Raw genomic sequence first — 23029 nt, forward strand, 5'->3', positions numbered from 1 at the left:
TATTGTCTTGCATGACAGTCTTATGAAAAAACTAAGCAAATACAACTTATATGAGGTTACTTTTTGGTGGCTGCATAACTAGCTGGATAGCTGTACTCAGAGAGTAGTTCTTAATGGTTCTCAATCCTGCTGGAAAAGTATAACAAGTGGGGTTCTGCAGGCGTCTGTTTTAGGAACGGTTCTGTTCAATATCTTCATCAACTATTTAGATATTTGCATAGAAAGTACGCTTATTATGTTTGCAGATGATACCAAGCTGGGAGGGGCTGCAACTGCTTTGGAGGATAGGGTCAAAATTCAAAATGATCTGGATAAATTGGAGAAATGGTCTGAGGTAAACAGGATGAAGTTTAATAAGGACAAATGCAAAGTGCTCCACTTGGGAAGGAACAATCAGTTTCACACATACAGAATGGGGAGAGACTGTCTAGGAATGAGTACAGCAGAAAGGGATCTAGGGGTTATAGTGGACCACAAGCTAAATATGAGTCAATGCTGTTGCAAAAAAAGCAAACATGATTCTGGGATGCATTAACAGGTGTGTCGTGAATAAGACACAAGAAGTCATTCTTCCATTCTAGTCTGCACTGGTTAGGTCTTAGCTGGAGTATTGTGTCCACTTCTGGGCACTGCTGTTCAAGAAAGATGTGGAGAAATTAGAGAGGGTCCGGAAAAGAGCAACAAGAATGATTAAAGGTCTAGAGAATGTGACCTATGAAGAAAGACTGAAAGAATTTTGTTTAGTTTGGAAAAGAGAAGATTGAGGGGGGACATGATAGCGGTTTTCAGGTATCTAAAAGGGTGTCATAAGAAGGAGGGAGAAAACTTGTTCTTTTTGGCCTCTGAGGATAGAACAAGATGCAATGGACAAACTGCAGCAAAGGAGGTTTAGGTTGGACATTAGGAAAAAGTTCCTAATTGTCAGGGTGGTCAAACAGTGGAATAAATTGCCAAGAGAGGTTGTGGAATCTCCATCGCTGGAGATATTAAAGAACAGGTTAGACAGACATCTATCAGGGATGGTTTAGACAGTACTTGGTCCTGCCATTGCGGCAGGGGGCTGGACTTGATGACCTCTCAAGGTCCCTTCCAGTCCTAGCGTTCTATGATTTTGAGTGGGGATGAAGAGACACACGAGGACAAGGTAGGTACATGACTGATAAAGAGAGGCTACAGGCCAGTCAGGATCTGCATGAGGGAGGCTCCCCAATTCTCTATCAGCACCACCCCTAAAAAAACCTCCTTCATACTTCTTCCACACATAGCTCAACAACCCTCCAGGTTCACTTCCAGGCTCCTTCCCAGCAATTACTCAATTCTTTGTTACTCCTGAATCCCCAAAGCCTTTGCACTACTTCTGAAGAGTATGGGAAATAAGATTATGTAAAGTATCGGAGGGGTAGCCATGTTAGTCTGGATCTGTAACAGCAATGAAGGGTCCTGTGGCACCTTATAGACTAACAGAAAAGTTTTGAGCATGAGCTTTCGTGAGCACAGACTCACTTCATCAGATGCTGGTCTTGGAAATCTGCAGGGCCAGGTATAAATAAGCCAGAGCAAGGGTGGAGATAACAAGGTTAGCTCAGTCAGCAAGGGTGAGGCTTACTACACCAGCAGCTGATCTGGAGGTGTGAACACCAAGGGAGGGGAAGCTGCTTTTGTATTTAGCCAGCCATTCACAGCCTTTGTTTAAGCCTCAGCTGAGGGCATCGAATTTGCAGATGAATTGTAGCTCAGAAATTTCTCTTTGGAGTCTGGTCCTGAAATTTCTTTGCTGTAGGATAGCTACTTTTAAGTCTGAGTTAAGTTTTAAGTTAAGATTATGTAAGGCACTTCAACTGACTTATTACTCAAGTTCTGTATTAATATGCCTACTAAAGAATCCATTTGTCAAAAAACATCTGAATGTTTTGTGTTGTCTGTGTTGTTACAAACTTGCTGACAGATATTTTCAAATAAATTATCAACAGAATTGAAACTGGTTTTATTATATCATGCTATTTTGACAAAATAGGCAGAATTCTTATACTTTTTGGTGCAGAATTCTCCCAGGGTAGTTAATGGCTGCTCAGCAGGAGGGATATTGCATGTATCAGGACTGAATGTGTCACAAACTGTATGAAGCGACACTTGTCAATTGCATTGGTTGGTGCCTGCTTCAATCCACTTTATCTGTGTGAGTTCCATTTTTAGAAATTAAGGAACAGCAAGGACCAAAACATTTGTAGCAAGTGAACTAATGACTGGGATTCCTTTGACACCAAAGGCCTTATCTACACTTGCCCCAACTTCGAAGGGGCATGTTAATCAGGGCAACGGGGGATTACCAATGAAGTGCTGCGGTGAATATGCAGCACTTCATTAGGCTAATTCTCCCCCGCACTTGGAAGCATCAAACTTCAAAATGCCAGCATGTGTGTAGCTGTGGGCACTTTGAAGTGCCCCTGCTACTTCCAAGTTCCTTTACTCCCCCAAATTTTGAGGAGTAAAGGCACTTCGAAGTAGCGCAGGCACTTTGAAATGCCTACGGCTACACACATACCAGCACTTTGAAGTTTGATGCTTCGAAGTTGCTGTGAGGGGAGAATTAGCCTAAAGAAGTGCTGAATATTCACTGCAGCACTTCATTAGTAATCTCCCATCACCCTGATTAACACGCCCCCTTCAAAGTTGGGGGCACGTGTAGACCCAGCCCAATAGATCCAAATCCCATGTTGACACACGCAGCAGCATCCTTCCGTCTGCTTCCCCTTGGGTACTGTACCAATCGGCCTTCTTCAGCATTTCTACTGGTGATGGACTTTGCTACTTCACCTTTGGAAAAACATCCTTTAAAGACAGTGTTTATACTGGGCATGTTTATATGCTCTCAGGTTCATTTTTCATCATATGTACACAAAGGAACTTTACAAGTGACTGTTAGTTAGATGTCACATTTGGAAACTTCTTCCATAGAGGGATAGGGCATCCACCAATCTTCTGAAGTTTTTTGCATCTAACCTTAGATTCTGTCGTGTGCTGGCTTTCTGCAGACTTCACAGAGCTGCTACTGTTGTAGCTGTGTCAATGTCCTGATCTAAAGAATTAGCTTCATCAAATCCTTCTACAGACTGCCTCAAGTGCTAAGCAGCCAATTCTCTGAAAGCATGGAATTTATTTCCAGCCGTTATTTTATGACAGCCATGGCATCTCTGATGTATGCTGTGGTTTCTTCGTGGCAGGCTCTTAGCTCATAGATTCTTTTAGCTTGAGCTTCCAGCTGATGCCCTAATTCAATGCATGTTCTTCTCTTTGTTCCATCAGCATGGAAAAGGAACATGGAGCAGGTCCTATTAGCTGCCTAAGAATAGCTACCATTCAGACATCTTTTTTACACCTTAATAAGGATGCAGAGGAAACAATTTCTGGACTGGTAACTGCTGGATGTCCTTCCCTCATACACTGCCCTATAATGTAAGAGAAGCTGCACTGAGCTGCAAGCCTAGAGGCCATGTGTTCTAAATTCCAGCTCTTCTATGGACCGATCTCAATATTTCTACGCACTTCATAGCCCAGGGCTTATAGTTGCCTGCTTTAGGGTGTCCACTATTATTCACCCATTTTACAGGTAAGATAGCTGAGAAGTGGAACAAGGCCAGTGCAGGCAGAACTGGGAATGAAACCCACTTCTCTAACATGACAGACAGTGTCACGTCTTTTGCCATGCAACTTTCTAGAGGGAAGGATCAAATTATGTGCTATTTAATCCATACTGACATAGTGGGTCTTTGTCCCTCCCTCGTCTAGACCTCATATAAAAATTTCTAAGTCCTCTGCTGCTTCCATGCTAATGGGCATGGTTTTTTAGCTTCAGCAGTAGAAGCAGCTCACTATTTTTAGATCCAAAATTCTTAGTTTCTCTTACTCTCGCACAAATGAATAATACTCATGAAAAATGCATGAGTGTCACATGAAGTCTGGACACAACTTGGTTTTTTGCATGGCAGGCGTATTACCTACTTTAAAGATCCACATAAGCACTACTGTGGATCCCAGAGCAGTGCCAGGATCTAAGCAGCTCCTATCACAAAGCCTCAGTGAGGAACGTTCTTCCTGAAATGCAAGTTTTCTGTAGTTCAGTGAGGCATAAGAGTGCTCCTCATAGCACAGGCCACATCAGAGCTTCACAGAGTTGTTTAGTCACCTGACCTTTGCCTTCACCACCTGCAGTATATTTCATCATTGGAGAGTATTGAATATACACAGTCAAGTATGAATGACATACAAAGTCTTCAACATTAAGCACTATATGAGGGCTGCAAAGACACTTGCATTATAAATCTTCCTTTTCACAAATACTTGAACTCAGACCAGAGGTGAATTTTTTGGAACATTTGAGAATAATTCAGTCCACTTTGAGTTAGGCAAGTGAGGTGTGGAGGAAATACACTTTAACTTCAAAAAGCTGTTTCCTTCTTCTTTTTTTTTCCTCCTCAAAATTATACATTACAAAATGGTTGAATTATTGCAGAGAAATGCTTCCAAAAATATGGGAAAATTAACACATCAGTTATAAGGACAAATGATATTTAGATGGTTGGTTTCCTTTTGCCTTCAAGACAAAGTACGTTCACACTTGCAAAAACAGCACATCTGCACAATGTTTTGAATACAGTAGACCCCCGTGTTACATGAGGGTTGTGCTCCTGCACACCCTTAAGTAACTCAAATTTTTTGTAAGTTGGGGGGAGCTAGGAACCAGGTGGCGGCCTAGCTTCCAGCTCCTCTGGGCTTGCGGGAGCCAGAAAACTGACCAGCAGTGTCAGTGCTGGTCAGTTTCCTGGCTCCCCAACACTCAGGGAGCCAGGTGTGGCTTCTACCCGGCTTCCCCCAGAGCTGTCTGACCCCCTGCTCCCCCAGATGGGGGCAGCCAGGGAAAACCCATGCCACTGCAGCTGTCTGTCCCCCACTCCCCCAACTGCGGGAAGCTGGGGAAAAGCCACACCACCGCAGCTCTCTGCACTGCAGCTGGGGGAAGCTGGGAAGGAGCCATGGCAGCGCAACTATCTTTCTGCCAAGCTTCCCTCAGCTGGGGGCCAGGGGCGAGAAGCCAGCTGCAACAGAGCAGCTTCTCCCTGGCTTCCCCCCAGCTGGGGGAGCTGGGGGCAGGAGCTGTGCTCTCGTCAGCCCCTGGGAACCTCAGGATTTCAACTTGTGCTGATGCAAGTTAAGTGCAAGTTGAAATCACGTGTATCAGGGGTTTACCGTATTAACATTTAATTCACATGCCTGGTCTGTTAAATATGAAAGGTAATGAAATCACTATTACAACACCAAAGTCATGTTGTGTATGATGCTCTCTTTGATTAATAAAAAGCTCTGAATGCTATACTCCTATATAATGGACAAGTTAAACAAAAGCTCATTGTTGTAATGATGGCTTTGCCATCTTTTTACGTGGCAAAGAGTTGTAAACCACTTTATGCTTCCTAAATAAATAATACAAAAAAAAAAAAAGGTTGACCTTTAAAAATGAATTATGGCTAATCCTCAGCAATGCATCATCATTTTGACATGTTTAAAAGAAACAGATCAAAGTTATAACCGATTCCAGATTTTTAATTGGCACAAGCACGGTATGAAATGTTCGCTAAGATTTTAGTTGGATAGTCATATGCACAACTTCAGTTTGACAAAACTGATGTACTCCTTCAAATTCCAAAACTAGAGGTTCTGAATCAGCAGTAGCAAGGTTTGTATTTTTGAAGCATATTACAGAGATTTTCCTCATCAGTTCAGCAGCACAGTCCCAGGGCTATGCATGCTCACAATTGCTTCAGTCTGGAAGCAGACTGTTACAGTGTTATTCTTTGATTAAACTGAGTAAAATCGGTATTAAAATTGCACACTGTGAATGTACATTAATTCCTTTGCTGTACAGAGATTCCTTTTAGGTAATGCGCATCTTCTCTCTGTTCTGATGAGCTGGACCTTAAAATACAGAACACTTCAACAGTCCTCAGATTCTCTACTTTTCCAAGCATTTCTGAGGAGTACATCTACTTCCAGTATTATGAAGTTACAAATGTAAGATGTTTTAAAAATAGAAAAAAATATAAATGTAATACAAGAAGGAAACTCGGCAAGACAGATTTATTACCCTCACCATGATCTCTTTGGGGGTTGGGAGCAAGAAAAGTTTTGTTAAAGTTATTACCTTAGTGAGATTAAAGCATTTGAGAACTGTCTCACTGTATTTATGAACAGTTTACAAACCACAAATACTACATTCATCTTCTACCATTTAGGCAGTTACACAGACAAGAGACATTGTTAGATTTGATAGCAAAAGCTGTCTTCCTGAATTCTCTCTGAATTACTTTGTTACATCCTGTTGGAATGATCAAAAAGGTAAAAAGAGTTCCTGTTTGCAAGTGGTGCTTTTCCTTTTGCCAGAAATTCAAGGAACTGTTGCCTAATTCATGGAGAAGTCCTCCATTTCGCAACAGGCCAAAACAGGCGACATATTAATACAGGGGAACATTTAAATTTGACAGACTAGGTTCCAGGATATTTGTATACAGTTAAAATTATCATCAAAATAGTTTAAACTATCAAAGTCCCAAAATCATATAGTAACAAGAACCAAACCAGGTCTCACTAAAAGATCTTTTATAAGGATTTTTCTCAAATAAGGAGTCCAAAACACAAAAGAATTTAGAAACTTCAAGCATCAAAAGGACCTTGGAAAATCTTACCAAATAGATGTTGATTAGCCTGGAACTTAAGGGAGTTTAAGTTACAGATAACACTAAATTGTTTGCAGTCATATACATCTCTTTTGTTAATAAAAATGCCCATTTAAAGTTTGTTTATTGTTGAGCTCAAGGCATAAAATTTAAAATTGTCAACATCCTGTGTAATAAGGGAGAGCTTCCATAAATTTTGTTTCCCCTGTAAGGCTGCATCTACACTACGAGAAAAAATTTAAAGGAGTTAGCTTGATATTAAAATGTCACTGTCTTCACTGTAAATACCACTAGCTCAAATTTAGTGCGCCCTAATAGTGATAACAAAATGTTGATATTACCACAGGGGTATAGCATCAATTTTGAATTTAAAATTTAGCGTGGAAGCTCCATGTCTTTAATTCAAATTTATTAGCCTCTGGAAGCGCCCTGTACGTATCCCAAAAAGCTACGTGGTGACCTTCCATGTATGGCCGCTTCCTTCTCCACCACTCTCCATCCAGGTGTGCCAGAAGAAGGTCACAGAAAGCCCATGCATTTTTGATTGAATTAGAATTTGAATTCTGCAGCAGCCAGGCCTGCACATATAAAGGTCCAGACACGCAGCTGACAGAACGGGACAGAGGGTGGACAGGGCTGATAGCACGCCTGCCCTCTGCTATGCCAACGTCCACAGAGGACATGCAGCACAGGGAACCTAGACAGGTTTAGGGGAAGGCTGAATTCTGTTACTGGGTGGTCTGAATTCTGGGTCAGTGCTTTGCATTATAGGATTCTACATGAAACATCCACAAGCAACCAGGGCTAAGGCACTGTGGGATAAGTAACCACAATGCACTCCTCATGCTGTTGAACCTGCATTGGGCAATGGGGACACAAAATCGACATGAAAAAATGATGAGTTGAATTTCAAGAAGGTTTGTGGACACAAATTCGAATTCATAAGAATCGAGTTAAAAAAATCAAATTTATTAACAATTGAATTTATCCAGGAGCGTAGACGCAGTCTAACTCATAACATCCAACAATACTAATTCTGTTCAAATACTTGCATTCACTGTTGTGGCACGAAGAGGTAATAAATTGTATGCCTAAATTGAACAAAAGCAGGATCCAGTGCTGCAAGCTACTCTAGATGAACCTGTGCCTTGAAGGGAGCCTTGCTGAAGAAAATGGGGCTCTAGGTCAGTGTTTCCTAAAAAAGTAACACAAAAACAAAAAACAAAAACCCAAAACAACATATACAGCAAATAAAGAAAAGAAAGAAAAATAGAAAAGTAATCTAATCCAATATTGTAGCAATGAAGAAGTAACAGAAAATACAGACCATCAGCGTATGGTATCAAAAATATGTCAGATGCTGGTGGCACACCTGCAAGTTGTTCATGGAGCACCAGTTTTCCGTAGAACATAGTTTAAGGCTACGTATACACTATGATGTAAATTTGGTTTTATTAAAATCGATTTTATAACATGGGGTTTTATTAATTTGAATTTGACTCTCCACCTCCCCACAAAGTCGACTTATTGGTGCCAGACTAAATCGCCAAATATCGACTGTTGCAGAAGTGCATTGTGGGAACCTATCCCACATTCTCCTCAGCTCTGTAGCATTCTGGATATTTTCACTGGTGCAGCATAGGAAAAAAATGCTCCACAAGTGGTGGAGGGTATGTGATGTCATCTTCCCACATTGCATTCCCTCATTCCCCTCCCTTGGGAGGCAAAACAGCCATTTTTTCCAGAGCGAAAGAAGGAAAAGTAGGGAATTCCAGGCAAAGGAAAACCAAATAGGCTGGCTCCAGAAGGTATAGCACGCCAGGCAGGGAACTATCATACAGCCCTGGGATCACCCATGTGTTTGCGTCATTTCAACTTGCCTTCCAGACACTTTTCCCCTGCCCCTGAATCCAGAAACATCCTCCCTGAAAATATTACAGGACCAGAGCACCGCTTGAGGAAAGGGAAGGATGCTAAAGCTGAGGAAAGTACAAACCATAATAACTAAAGCCAACTCCCTCAGGCAGGGAAAAGAAGAAAAATTGTGATGCAGGATTTTTGGCTTCCCACTTCATTACGCAGATTTGTTCAACCAGTCTGCCGGGGGTCTCAAGGGGTGGGGTGGGGAGTAGGTTGAAGGGCCAGTTGAAAGGGTCCCCTCAGCAACCTGCTCTGGCGGGGGAGGGGGGGATCCTACAAGGGGTGTCATGGGGGTGCCAGATATCACAAGCTGTGATCTGTGCTGACGACCAGCCCCTGAAAGCCTTTGCCACTGGGGGAAACTTCCCTCCCTCCCCAGGACAGCCATCCCCTGAAAATCTTTGCCATGAGGAGGTGGGGGAAGAGACTTCCCCCAGCAACAGCCATCCCCCAAAATCCTTTGCCATGGGGAGAGACCCCCCCCCAGCGACAGCCAGCCCATGAAAATTTTTCCTGCCTTTGGAGCACTCATTGCGCATAAGCCAGGACGTGGTGCTGTCTGGCAGTATGGTCTGCAATGTTCCACAGGCAGGTGTTTTTATTGGGTCTGGGGCTAGCCACATGATGTGGTTGGGTACAAGATAGACGGCGACTGCATGGCGCCTGCCGGGGGACTTGCCCAGTACAAATGTGAACTGCAGAGGAGAAGTTTCTCAGCCTCTCAGACAAGCATGACCCCCACAGCCTAGCCACCATGTGGTGCAGTTGGACACGAGCTGGCACCAGCCCTGAAAAACCTACCTCAGCCTCTCCTGCTATATCCTGTGCAGGGAAGAAGCCACCACTCCATGTTGGGGCTATTTTTTCAAGGGTAGATGTGATCACTGCACTGACAATAAAGAAAGAAGTTTCTTGGCCTCTCATACAAGCATGACCCCCATAGCCTAGCCGCCATGGGCTTCCTGGTGCCAAATTCAAATTAGTGGATTTCCTGTTACCATATTCCTGTGAACCTGGAGAGCAGTGGAGATGGAAACAGCCAGAGCAGACAAATGCAGGGCATTGTGGGATACATACAGGACACCTCTGGAGGCCAATAAAGTTGATTTAAAGAGATGGCATTTCCACACTTGCCTTAATTTGACCTTTTAAATTTGAGCTTGACACTATGCCCAGTCATTTTGATGGTGTTTTAATATTGCCCTTCGAGCTTCCTAAAATTGGCCTAATGTTACTTACAATGAAAAGAGCGACATTGTAAAATTGAGCTAACTGCCTTAAAAATTGACTTTACCATGTAGTGCAGACATAGACTAAGAAACACGGCTCTAGAGTTTCTTTGCATGGCTCACCTTGCAATAGGGAACTGAGAAATATGATTTGCATACTTTTCACACTGCTTAGCCCTTTGATGCTGAATTAAATAATAAAGGAAGAAAAACCAGAGCAAATGGCCAAGGCCCTAATGTTTTTTACCTATTTAACTGTACGATCAAATTTTCTTCCCTGCTCTCCAAGGTAAATGAAAGAACATATTAAAAGAATAATAGAACTGCACATTAAAAACTACATGAAATGCACATTAAGAATGCAAGAATTCTACAACAAAATGGAGTGAAAGAAAAAATTTAACATGTGCCTACAATAGGTACTCAGAAAAGGTAATATAAATTAGCTTAGCAAAGTGAAATCCTGTCTTGTTCACCTATAGACTTATAAATGTATATCATCTCAGATGAACACAGTAAGACTTCCAGATATGTTAGAAATCAGAAATATCCCTTTTAGTGAACAAACCTGATTATTTCTATAGAAATCATAAATACATTAATGCTTAGCTCTAGTCAGTTCAATAAAGTAAAACTTTAACGTAGAAAAAATATATAGTGATAGTGCTTAGCACTGTCAGCTGGAACACCTTAGTTTGAGTCTTTTTATTTCTATGTACGTAGCACCTAGGCTCTCTAGCTACAGGCCTCAGCCCCACTGTCCTGGGCATGTAAAACACGTAAATCTAAAAGAATGCTCACTGCCCCAAAAGAGCTTACAACTTAAGTATAACAGAAGGAACAGCAGGTGAAGACGAACGGGCAGGGATTATAGGGAAACAATAAGCCAGTGGTCTCTGGATATCAGCAACTTAATGGTTGTCAAGTTTTTTGTAGGCATCATGGAAAGGGAAAATTCTGGAGAGAGACTGAGGGCATGTCTAAGCTTACGGTGGGTTCAAAGCACCACATATTCAATTCGCTGGAGTTTGGTTTTCCTGCATCAGTGAAGAAGTGGCAAAATCAATCTCTCTGGGCTCAGATGTTGACCCTCGTACTCCGCTGTGCCACATGGAGAAAGGGATGTTGGCAAATGAGCCTGAAGAGCCCTCATCTACACCAGGGTACAAAGTCAATCCTGAAACGTCAATTCTAGCTACGCTAATGGCAAGCCTAGAACTGCATATCTGGGATCGACTTTGATCCCTAGTGTAGACCAGGCCTTAAAAGGGGAGTAGCTTTGAGGATGGTTATGCGGAACTCCTCCCAAGTGCAAAGGACAGCAGAAGCAAATGCATAAAAGTGCCTGTGAGAAAAATCGAAGTCAATGGAGGTTGGCACCACTGGCCAATCAGAGATGAAATTCTGTATCTCAGTTGTGAATGAAGGATAATAGGTAGGGTTGGCTTAGGCCCTGGAAGTAAAGATGAGTACCTTATGTACTATGTATTTGAGAGACTTTATCTGTGAGTCTGTTTGTTCAAAAATGCCTCACAAATAGCAAGAGCTAGGACCACAAAGTCTGGTATGCGACCTCCTTTTATCATGACTTAATGAAAGGTCAAGGTTTTGCTGCGTCTAGAATTGAATTGCTTCTCATGAAATGAAAGAGAGAAGAGACAATCACCAAGCAGGTGAAAGGGCCTAGCTGGGGGCACACATCCCCACATCTGGGACAGCCCCAACCCAGGAGCCTTTTAGGGAGGACGGTGGAAAGGGAGGTTTGATACTTCCCACCACCCCCAATTTGTGCCAGGACAGAGTGCACAGTTTGCTGCATTCTTCACTCTGGCTGGGGAGCACGGGGGCAGACAAACCTGGATCTGCTCCTGCCAGGAGACATACACCCCTCCCCTGACTGTGCAGCTGCAGCAGCCATGGAGAGTTGTTTATCACCTGGCCCCAAGCTGCTGTAATGGGAGAGGACTTGGCTGGTCCTCTGTCCTCACATAGTCTACATACTGAACCCCTCACCCTTTGCCCCACCCCAGAGCAATGAGTTAAATGAAGTATGTACATTACATTTTATTTAAAAAAAAAAAAAGTTAAAGACCCAAGCAACACTGGGTATATATTTTAGTGTTTGTGAAAACACAGAATCTAAGAGATTCAAAGAGAGGAATAGCAATGAAGGGTCCTGTGGCACCTTATAGACTAACAGAAAAGTTTTGAGCATGAGCTTTCATGAGCACAGACTCACTTCATCAGATGCTGGTCTTGGAAATCTGCAGGGACAGGTATAAATAAGCCAGAGCAAGGGTGGGGATAACAAGGTTAGCTCAGTCAGCAAGGGTGAGGCTTACTACCAGCAGTTGATCTGGAGGCGTGAACACCAAGGGAGGGGAAGCTGACATGAGCAAAGTGATGGGTCAGGAAAATGATCTTTGAGGCAAAATTTAGAATGCAAACAAGCAAGGCAAAATTGCATTTATCAAGGCCAGATAAAAAGACATTGAAGTAACTGAGATGAGAAGACCCTGGACACGAGTTATTGTAATGTGGATGGAAAAGGCTGTATCTTAGGAATGATATGCAGAAGGACCTTGCAAGATTTGGACACGTGTAGTTGTCTCTAGATGTGAGGCCCTGCAGAGAAGTCCTAACTGAAGATGATGTGCAACAGGCCAGAAGGGTAATGCTGTCCGTGGTAGAGGAGATAACAGGGAGAGATCAGAGGAGGATGGCGATTATGAGCTCTGGTCTAAGCATGTTGAATTTGTGATCACAAGTAGACTTCTACAAGGAGATATTAGAGAGAGGCTGAGATTTTAGTTTGGACAGATGAGCACATGTCTGGAGTACAAGGATAGGTCTGAGAGTTGTCAGCACAGACATGGTAGTTGAATATATGATAGTGAACAAGATTACCCAGAGGTAAAATGTTAAGGAAGAAAAGAAAGAGACCAAGGGCAGAACCCTCAGAAAGTTGGGGGACTGAAGAGTTTAAAAAAAGCACGCAGACCACATATAGAGCTCCAAAGGTCAAATTTCAGCACTTTACCTCAGAAAGGGTGCTGACCCCTGGCTTTCAGGATCAGTATTTTAAGATTAAACATAAATTGTAAAACCTACATGTGTAATACTAATCTAGCAGAAACTTCGGAAGGGAAATCAAGCCAAGTATCTCAAATTATAATACTTTCACTTTCTTTCTGATCAGTGTAACCTTTCATTTAGAGGACATGTTTGCTCAGTAATTAACTTTTTCAGGCTCATAGTAAAAACATTTTTAACATACACTGATAAAAAGTTCTCTTTATATTGAGACTACACTCATGCAAACACTTGCACATATGCTTAATATAACTGCCATTTCCACTTACATCAATGGACTGTGCTCAGTAATAAAGTTACATAAGAACGGCCATACAGGATCAGAGTAATTGTCCATCAAGCCCAACAGTGGCCAGAACCACATGCTTGAGAGGGAATGAGCAGAACAGGGCAATTATTAAGTGATCCATATCTCATTCTCCATTCCCAGCTTCTGGCCGTCAAGAGGTTTAGATATCCCAGAGTATGGAGTTGCATCCCTGACCATCATTCATACATATGTCCATGAACACACCTTTTTTTTAACTCAGTTATACTTTGGGGGCTCACAACTTCCCTGCACCAATGAATTTCACAAGGTGACAATTTTGTTTGCTTCAAACCTACTGACTATTAATTTCAGAGTGACACCTAGTTCTTTGTTATGTGAAGGGATAAATAACACTTCCTTACTCACTTTCTCCACATGACTTATGATTTTATAGACCTTTATCTATTTCCCCTTATTCATTTCCTTTCCAGGCTGATCAGTCCCTGTCTTAATCTCTTCTCATATGAAAGCTATTTCGTACTGCTACTCATTTCTGTTGCCCTTTGCAGTGCTTCTTTGAAATGGGGTGATCAGAACAGCACGAAATATTCTAAGTGTGGGCATACAATGGATTTATATTCTTATGTTGTCTTAACCTCTGAAGATAGAACAAGAAGCAATGGCCTTAAACTGGAGAAAAAGATTTAAGTTGGACATTAGGAAATACTCCCTGTTGGGGTGGTTAAGCACTGGAATAAACTGGCTAAGGAGGCTGAGGAATCTCCATCCTTGGAAATTTTTAAGAGATGATTAGACAAACACCTGCCAGAGATGGTCTAGCTCAGTGATGGGCCACCTAGGCTAGTGAGTGGGCCACATGAGTGGCCAGCCATCTCAGTGAGCCATAAAATTGTCGTAACCCACACAGTCCTTCGACATAGGGTAGTTTTGCTAACTGTGCTTGTATACCTGCAATTGGCAGAGGGTGCCAATTGAACCATAGCAGTGCTTTGATGGCATGCAGAGGGAGGGCGCTAAAGAAAAACAAGTTTAGATGTTAAACAAACAAAAACGTATTCAGAGTACTTTATTTACCAACAGCAGTAGTATTGTACACAGTAAACACGCTATTTGCTGAATTTGTATTTACTTTAACTCTACTGTACTTATGGAAAATGTAACTACAATTTATTTTATCCTTAACCTAAATAATACTGTACACTGTATTTTAAATTTCACTATAAATGTACTGTGCTTATATGAAGCATAACTAAAATTTACTTCACCTTTAAATTAACCTTAAATTTATTTCACCACTTTACCTTTAACTTAAATGCCTATTATTTGAGAATTCCAGATAGAATGCTGGTTAAAACAGAGCAACGAAGGGTCCTGTGGCACCTTATAGACTAACAGAAAAGTTTAGAGCATGAGCTTTCGTGAGTTAACTCACTTCTTCAGATGCTGACCAGCATCTGAAGAAGTGAGTTAACTCACGAAAGCTCATGCTCTAAACTTTTCTGTTAGTCTATAAGGTGCCACAGGACCCTTCGTTGCTCTACAGATCCAGACTAACACGGCTACCCCTCTGACACTGGTTAAAACAGAGTTTACTGTAACAGCATTATCATATTTTCTATTTATTTATCCATACTTTTTCTAATAATTCCTAACATTCTGACTGCCATTGCACTCTGAGCAAATATCTTTAGAAAACTAACCACGGTGACTCCAAAATCACTTTCTTGAGTGGTCTTAATTTTTTTGGACCACATCATTTTGTATGTATAGTTGGGATTACGTTTTCCAGTGTGCTTTACTTTGCATTAATCAACAGTGGACTTAATTTGCCATGTTCTTGTCCAGTTTTGCAAGATTTCCCTTGTAATTCTTTGCCATCGATTTTGAACTTAACTCTTAATTATTCTTATCATCTGAAACCGCCATCACTTCACTGATTTCCAGGTCACTTTTGAATATGTTGAACTACCCTGACCCTCACAGATTCTGGGGTGATTCCATGGTTTACTTCTTTCCATTGTGAAAGCTGACCTTTTATTCCTATCTTTAAACTAGTTACTGATCCATGAGAGGACCTTCCCTGTTACCCCATGACTGCCCATTTTGCTTAACAGCTTATAAAAGGCTTTCTGAAAGTCCAAGTACACTATATCCACTGGATCACCCTTCTCCATATCTTTCTTGCCCTGTACAAAGAATTCTAATAGATTGGTGACTCATGATTTTTCCTTCATGAAAATTGCGTTGACTCTTCCTCAAAGTATTTTTGAAGCTTCAGAGTTGTGGCGGGGGGAAATTAGCCTAATGAAATGCTGCGTATTCACCACAGCACTCATTAGTCATCTCCCATGGCCCTGAGTGACATGTCCCCTTCGAAGTTGGGGGCAAGTGTAGACCCAGCCTATCTATTACGTGTCTGGTAATTTTCACCTTTACTGGTTTCAACCAATTCGACTGGCAATGAATTTAGGCTTACTAGCCTGTAACTGTAACTCTAGAGCCTTTTTTAAAAATTGGCATTACATTACCTATTTGCCAGTCACCTGGTTCAGAGGCTGATTTAAGCAGCAGGTTATATATGTCAATTATTAGTTCTGAAATTTCATATCTGAGTTCCTTCAGTACTTTGGGTGAGCACCATCTGGTCAAGGTGACTTAGTATTTTTAAACTGCTCAATTTGTTCCTAAATCTCCTCTACTGATGCCTCAAACTGGGATATTTTCTCAGTGTACCACCTAAAAAGAATGGCTCACATGTGGGAACCTCCCTTACATGCCCTGTGTTGAAGACCAATGCAAAAAAATTAATTTAGCTTCTCTATAATGCTCTTATCTTCCCAGAGAGTTCCTTTAGCATATTGATCATCCAGTGGCCCTAATAATTATTTTCTGTATTTCATAAGGAGGAAACCCTTTGAAATGCTGTTAGTTTTTGTCTCTTATGAGTTGTTCTTTGACTTATTTTTGTCCTACCTAGTTTTACTTTTACACTTGACTTTTGCCACTGTTTATATTCATATTTTCCTCAGTAGGATTTGACTTCCAATATGTGAAAAAAAGTCTTCCGCTACGTGGCTTTTTTTCTTCCCATCTGCGTTACACATATAATTTGAGCCTCTGTTATGATGATGTTTTAAGAATTTCCATGCTGCTTACAGGCTTTGTACTCTTTTGACTGTTCCTTTTTGTTTCCATTTTAGTGGCTACCTCTTTTTTGTGCTGTTTGCAGTTAAATGCTACTGTGGAAGGTTTCTTTGGTATTCTCCCTTTCCCCTGCCACCACACAATGTTCAATTAATCACATTACAGTTGCTATTAACAAATAGTTCAGTTATAGTCATCTTTTGGACCAGACCTCATGCACCACTTAGGACTAAATCAAGAATTGCCTCTCCCTTTGCGGGTTCCAGGACTAGCTGCTCCAAGAAGTAGTTATGAACGGTGTCTAGAAATTTTTTACCTCTGCTCCCCTTGTGAGGTGACAGGTTCCCTGTAAATACAAGGCTAGTTGAAATCCCCCATTATTATTGGGTTTTCGTTTTTATAGCCTCTCCAACCTCCCTGGACACTTCACAATGACCATCCCCATCCCAGTCAGGTGGGCAGTAACAGATTCCTACTACTATATTTGTATTAGTCAAGCAAGGAATAGCCACCCAAATTAAGCATGTGTGTAAGTCCTTGCAGAATCAAGGTCAAAATTAATCTCAAAACCTACAGTCCAACTACCATTTTATGCTAATTTAGTTAAAAGACAAGAAGACGTCTGTGTAGCTCACAAGCTTGTCTCTTTCGACAACAGAAGTTTGCCCTGGAAAAGAGATTACTTCACCTAACTGGCCTCTATAATAAACTCATACAATAAGCCACCAAATTGTCCAATCTGAACAATATTCATTTTCCTGTGGATACTAGTCACTAGGAATAAATGAACTCGAGTTTCTAAAAGTTTATATTATGGTATAAATTGTGCTATCAAAATAAAGGTATAGGCAGAACAAATTGTGATGAAGTATCTCTACATGCAGTTTCAATGTGCAAAATTAACTCTTTACATGACCATACTTGTTCCACTCACTACTACACCATGGTGACAATTTAGACACCACATTTTTATTTGTTACTGATTGTAAGTCACTGACAATACTCTGCATATTAAAAATGTTGCTAAGGAATTATAACATTCTTCTGCGTATGCATACATCACTCTAAATCCTACTGACAACACTTTGTTCTTGAAGGTCATAATTCACAAATCTATGATATGCAACTATAAAAATGATAGAAAAGACAGTATAAAAGCAGTGACTTTTAATCTTAGTATGAAATCTGATGCTATTGCTCATGTGCATGTGCATTCTGAAAAACAGATAGGCTGGGTCTACACTTGTCCCCAACTTCAAAGGGGACACGTCACTCAGGGCCATGGGAGATGGCTAATGAGTGCTGTGGTGAATACGTAGCACTTCATTAGGCTAATTTCCCCCCACCGCAACTCTGAAGCTTCAAACTTTGAAGTGCCGACATGTGTGTAACCATGGGCACTTTTAAGTGCCTGTGCTACTCTGAAGTCCCTTTGCTCTTCAAAATGTTGAGCTACACACACCTTTTCTTGTCTTTTAACTAAGTTAGCATAAAATTGTAGTTGGACTGTAGGTTTTGAGATTAATTTTGAGGAGTAAAGGGACTTTGAAGTTGCACAGGCATTTTGAAGTGCCCGTGGCTGCACGCATGCCAGCACTTCGAAGTTTGAAGCTTCGAAGTTGCTGTGGGGAAAAATTAGCCTAATGAAGTGCTGCGTATTCACCGCAGCACTTCATTAGCAATCTCCCTGACCCTGACTACCACGCCCCCGTCAATGCTGGGGGCAAGTGTACACAAGCCCATAGTGTGTAGAGTAATATCTCAGAATAATATTCTTCTACAGCTGTGTATTACAGGACTAATTTACAGGAAGTATAATGGGCAACTGCAGCAGCTGGACACATCTGAAGACAGAAATATACAAAATAACTGATTAAAACATAACTGATTTTGGTGACCTCAGTTTAATACCCATTTGTGCAGAACTTCAATAAATTCCAACACAAAGCCCAGAATGGAACAGGGGCATGTGGAAACCTGCATATCTCTTGCACACTAATTCAAAATACATTTTTCTTACATAAACACTGAATTAGCTCATATTTGTATTGATCAGTTAGTTCCAAGCAGCTCAAAATTCTAACAGAGCAGCCCTTGAATGACACCATTTCGCTATCCAGCGTGAAAGCTGCGAAACCCACAATTTTAATACCTTTATATTATTTTCATCGTATCAAAAGTTTCCCAGAATGAAAACTGCAAGTATACTTGTGAAACAAAACAGAGCTCTGTCCTATGGGCACATGAAACACCATTTCCCCAACAACAGTCACTTTAATTTACTCTTCATACATCATTCTGGCCTTTACAGGGCAGTTCACAGATCTCCTTTACAGACATTTTTGTGAAGCAGGGTTGCAAGGCACAATCTGTGTTTTGGAAACTATGTTTCTCCACCAAACAGTTTCATTTTATTTTCATTCCTTTCACTTTAGCAAACGATCTGCATGGCATTTCTCTGTAGCCTTCCAAACATATAAGAATCCACAAGCCAAGAAAAGCAGATTTCCAGACATGTTTGGAGTGCTCAAGAATGTATCCTTATCTTGCTATTTGGCAAGTTCCACCACTTCTCCCTATCTGCTACTGTGTTGCAGTTGCTCACACCAGACGTGGTTAGGGATTAGTTTATGCTCCCGAACAGCGACATTCATTAGCTTTAGAGAAGAAGCAAACCCATGTGCCACAGGGGCAGTTAACGTGCAAAAGGCTTGTAAATGTTTAACTTGAACTAGGACTAACTAAGCGGCTACAAAGCTAATTAATTTTCAGCTCTGCCCATTGCGTGGGTCTTTGCACACAGAGCCCCTGGCGATCACGGGCCGGGCTGCCCCTACAGCTCAAACTTCCCATCCCAACAGCTTTCCCCCGCAGCGTCCCATCCGCCGATGAGCGCGGCCCCGTCGGGCGGGGGCTGGAGTCCAGGCAGCAGCGAGGCGCGCTGCTCTGGGACCCGGGCAGGGGGGGTGGGAACCACTCTGAGCAGGTTCACTGCGGAGTTCACGCGAGCGCCCGGTGGCCCCATCCGCAGCGCGCTCCGCACACGCCCAGCGGCGGTCAGTACCGGTTGCGCCCCGCCCGGCAGGGGCACCTCGCCCTGGCCCCGGGACACCCCGGCTGACACGCCAGCCGGGCCCCGCACTCACCATTGTGATTGACCCAGGTCGGCTTCAGGAGCTTCATTGTCCCCGGCCCGGGGCCCCCGCCGGCCCGTGCCCCCAGGATCCCCGGGCGGGCGGGCGGGCTCCGGGCTGCTCCGAGAGACGGCGGCTCGGCTCGGCTCAACGGCAGCCGGCAGCCATGGGCTCGGCCCGCTCTTGCTCTCCGCGCTGCCCGGCCCCTGCCCCGGCCGGAGCCGCCTCAGCGCTGCTCCATCCCCCGGCCCCGGCCCTGCCCCAGCCGCCTCCTCCCGGCCGCATCCCCCGCTCGGCTCCCAGCGGCTCCCCGGCAACGCCGGAAGTCAGCGCCGGGCAACCGCCTAAGCGGCCCGGCGGGAAACAGCCGCCCCGAGCCCGGCTGCCCGGGCTCGGAGAGGGCGGTAGAAAGCAGCGCCCCCGCCCGCCGCCGTCGCTGCCCCGTGGGGCCGGTATGAGGTAGAGCGACCCTGCGCGGGCGGCGGGAAGCTCGGGCCAGGACCCTCCAGCGCCTCAGGGGCGGGTCTGGGTTCAGGGATGGAGCAGATCTGGGTTGAGTTGAAAGACATTGACAACCTCTCCCCCGAGCGGAGCTGGGACAGCCTCACCCCCGCCACACCCTCCCACGAGGGGTATGATCGGGGCTGGCCATTCCCCCTCCCCCGCGCAGAGATGGGGGGTGTGGACTATCACACACATCCCCAGGATTAAAAAAAAAACAGTCCAGCAGCACTTTAAAGACTAACAAAACAATCCACCGGGTGGTGAGTTTTCCTGGGACAGACCCATGGTCTGAAGAAGTGGGTCTGTCCCACGAAAGCGCACCACCTGGTGGATTGTTTTGTTGGTCTTCAAAGTGCTGCTGGACTGCTTTTTTTGTTTTGATAGTATATAGACTAACAGGACTAGCTCTCTGTTGCTATCCCCAGGGGAGAGGAGTTGACTGACAACCCTTCCCCCTCCCTTGGGCAGATCTGGGGCGTAGGGAGCTCTGGGTTGAATGACTCCCCAGGATAAAGTTAGGGGAAGGTTTGGATTGACTGACAATTGCATTGTGGAGATCGGCTGGTAGTTACATGTCAGTGAAAGTAACTAGTCTGTTTGCACTGGCTAAGTTGACAGAAACCAAAGACATTAACAGGAAAAAAAACTTCTAATAATCTGGTCTCCAATTCTGCAAACACAGCACTTATTTGGGACCACAGATCATAGAATCATAGGGCTGGAAGGGACCTCAGGAGGTCATCTAGTCCAGCCCCCTGCTTCAAGGAGGATCAACCCCCATGAAGTCATCCCAGCCAGGACCTTGTCAAGCTGGGGCTTAAAAACCTGGAGGGATGGAGAATCCACCACCTCTCTAGGCAACGCATTCCAGTGCTTCACCACCCTCCTGGTGAAGTAGGTTTTCTAATATCCAACCTACTTCTCTCCCTCCTTAACTTCAGACCATTGCTGCTTGTTCTGCCATCTGACATGACTGAGAACAGTTTTCTCACCTTCCTCTTTAGAGCTCCCCTTCAGAAAACATAATTTCTAATTTGCCCCAGATGCCTAAATGGCCCCCTCAAGGATTGAGCTCACAATCCTAGGCTACCTAGGTGAAGTTCTTCCCTAAGCACTCTCAATTATTGTCTGGCATATACCCCAAATTTGCCTACCAAATTTGGTGGTCTTAGCTCTTACTATTTGAACAAATGGATTCAGAGATGGACTGACTCATGATGAACACACAAACTCTATGTAGTAAGTAATGTATGTCTGTAAGTGTAAGTGGAATTCTCTTCTTATTTTTAATTTCCACAAATTTTACATCATTAATTTTACATGGATACATCATTCCATTGATATTTCAAAGTATCTATATTCACATTATAATGTCCAAAGAACAATGCCACTTATGGAAAGGATGTTAATTATTTCAGCCATGGCAAATACATTTAGATCTAGAATATTCAACAATGGCCAAAAATTGCCTACACTTTGAATAGCTGATTTTTGTTTAATAACTCAGGGAACACAGAGATGCTTAATTTAAACGTAGGTTCCAAATGCTGTATTTTCGTTTATCACCTTTTCAGCTAAAGAATCCTGCACAAGAGTCCATGACTTATTCACAATTCTTCCTTTTTTATATTTAAAAAAGATATAACATTATAGCTGAGAGCATTGCATAGAAGAGGAAGGAAGCTAACTTTGCATGTTTATGCATCAGTTTTGGAAGGTAGTATGTCCAGCTGCTGGATTTAAGAATCCATGTGCCAGCCAAGTCAAAGGGACTAGTGGATTATATGTCAAACCCCAGCATTCAATTCTCTAAACACAGATGCCTGTGATGAGCATACACAACTTCTTGGTGAGGTCAGTTCCTATATTTGTTAACCAGTAGTTCAAATTTGATCTCTTCAGTGGCTTAGTTTCAGAAAGCCAAACTGAAAATTGCTAACTAATTCCAGAAAGTCACAGAGAGGTAGCTGTATCTTCACAAAAAGAAAAGGCAGTCCTGCAGTACTTTAAAGACTAAAAAAATAATGTATTAGATAATGAGCTTTTGTGAGACACTCACTTCTTCAGCTCTGGAAATTCTGGGAAAAGTAAAATGGAACAACAAAAATTAGCATATATAAAAACATGAAATAAAAACTGACAAACCAGCTACAGAAGGAAGGGGGCAAAGAGTGGGGAAGTGGCAGAAGAAAATTACTTACTCCAAGTGTCTTAATAGGGCTTTTTCTCCCTCCTCTTCCCTATCCTTCACCCCCCTCCTTCTCTTTTGTCAGTTTTCATACAATTTTTTCTGTCTCTGTTACATTTTCATCATGCCAGTTTACTTTATCAGAATTTCCAGATCTGAAAAAAGAATTTCCAGGTCTGTCCCACGAAAGCTCATCACCGAATAAATTATTATGTTCATCTTTAAAGTTACTGCTTTTTTGTTTAATTTCAGAAAGGCTTTCAAGGAAAGACTTGAATTGTTTTAACAGATTTGAAAGAAAACATCCCTTTGATTACAACAAGAAGTCCTGTGGCACCTTATAGACTAACATATTTTGGAGCATAAGCTTTCAGGGGCAAAGACCCACTTTGTCACATGCATCTGACCAAGTGAGTCTTTGCCCATGAAAGCTTATGCTCCAAAATATTTGTTAGTCTACAAGGTGTCACAGGACTTCTTGTTGTTTTTGAAGATGGAGACAAACTGGGCTACCTCTCTGATTGCTTTGATACTTAAGGTGAAAGACTGGCCCTATTAACATTACATGCAACTCTCCCATGTACTAGAATGGGCCCAGGATTTCATCTTTGGAAGTCTGATCTAAGCATCTCTCATAGTCAGATAATTAAAAGTTTCTCCATGCAAATATTTTAATAGTCTTGATTTTTTAAAAACCTCATTCCACTTCCTTCAAATCTTTCTGCACGTTGGAGTGTCATCTGATTCCCCATCTACACCTCCTGGGGACTTGCTGTTAGTTTTTATGTCAGGTATTAAGAGCTGTATTTGGGAACACG

At 42.7% G+C, this 23029-nt stretch overlaps 1 protein-coding gene across 2 annotated transcripts in view; it reads right to left on the minus strand.

Annotated features, from left to right (window-relative positions):
* HIRA (histone cell cycle regulator) overlaps positions 1 to 19796 on the minus strand; it is a 72645-nt gene extending 52849 nt beyond the window's left edge. For both annotated transcript variants that reach the window (XM_075012761.1, XM_075012760.1), the window contains exon 1: positions 19532 to 19796. In XM_075012761.1, the coding sequence (XP_074868862.1) occupies positions 19532 to 19568 (37 nt within the window). In that variant the 5' untranslated portion in view covers positions 19569 to 19796. The remainder of the gene's footprint in view (positions 1 to 19531) is intronic.
* Positions 19797 to 23029: the final 3233 nt, after the last annotated feature.

This window comes from Carettochelys insculpta, chromosome 18 (assembly GCF_033958435.1).
Source record: "Carettochelys insculpta isolate YL-2023 chromosome 18, ASM3395843v1, whole genome shotgun sequence".
Taxonomy (NCBI): Eukaryota; Metazoa; Chordata; order Testudines; family Carettochelyidae; genus Carettochelys; species Carettochelys insculpta.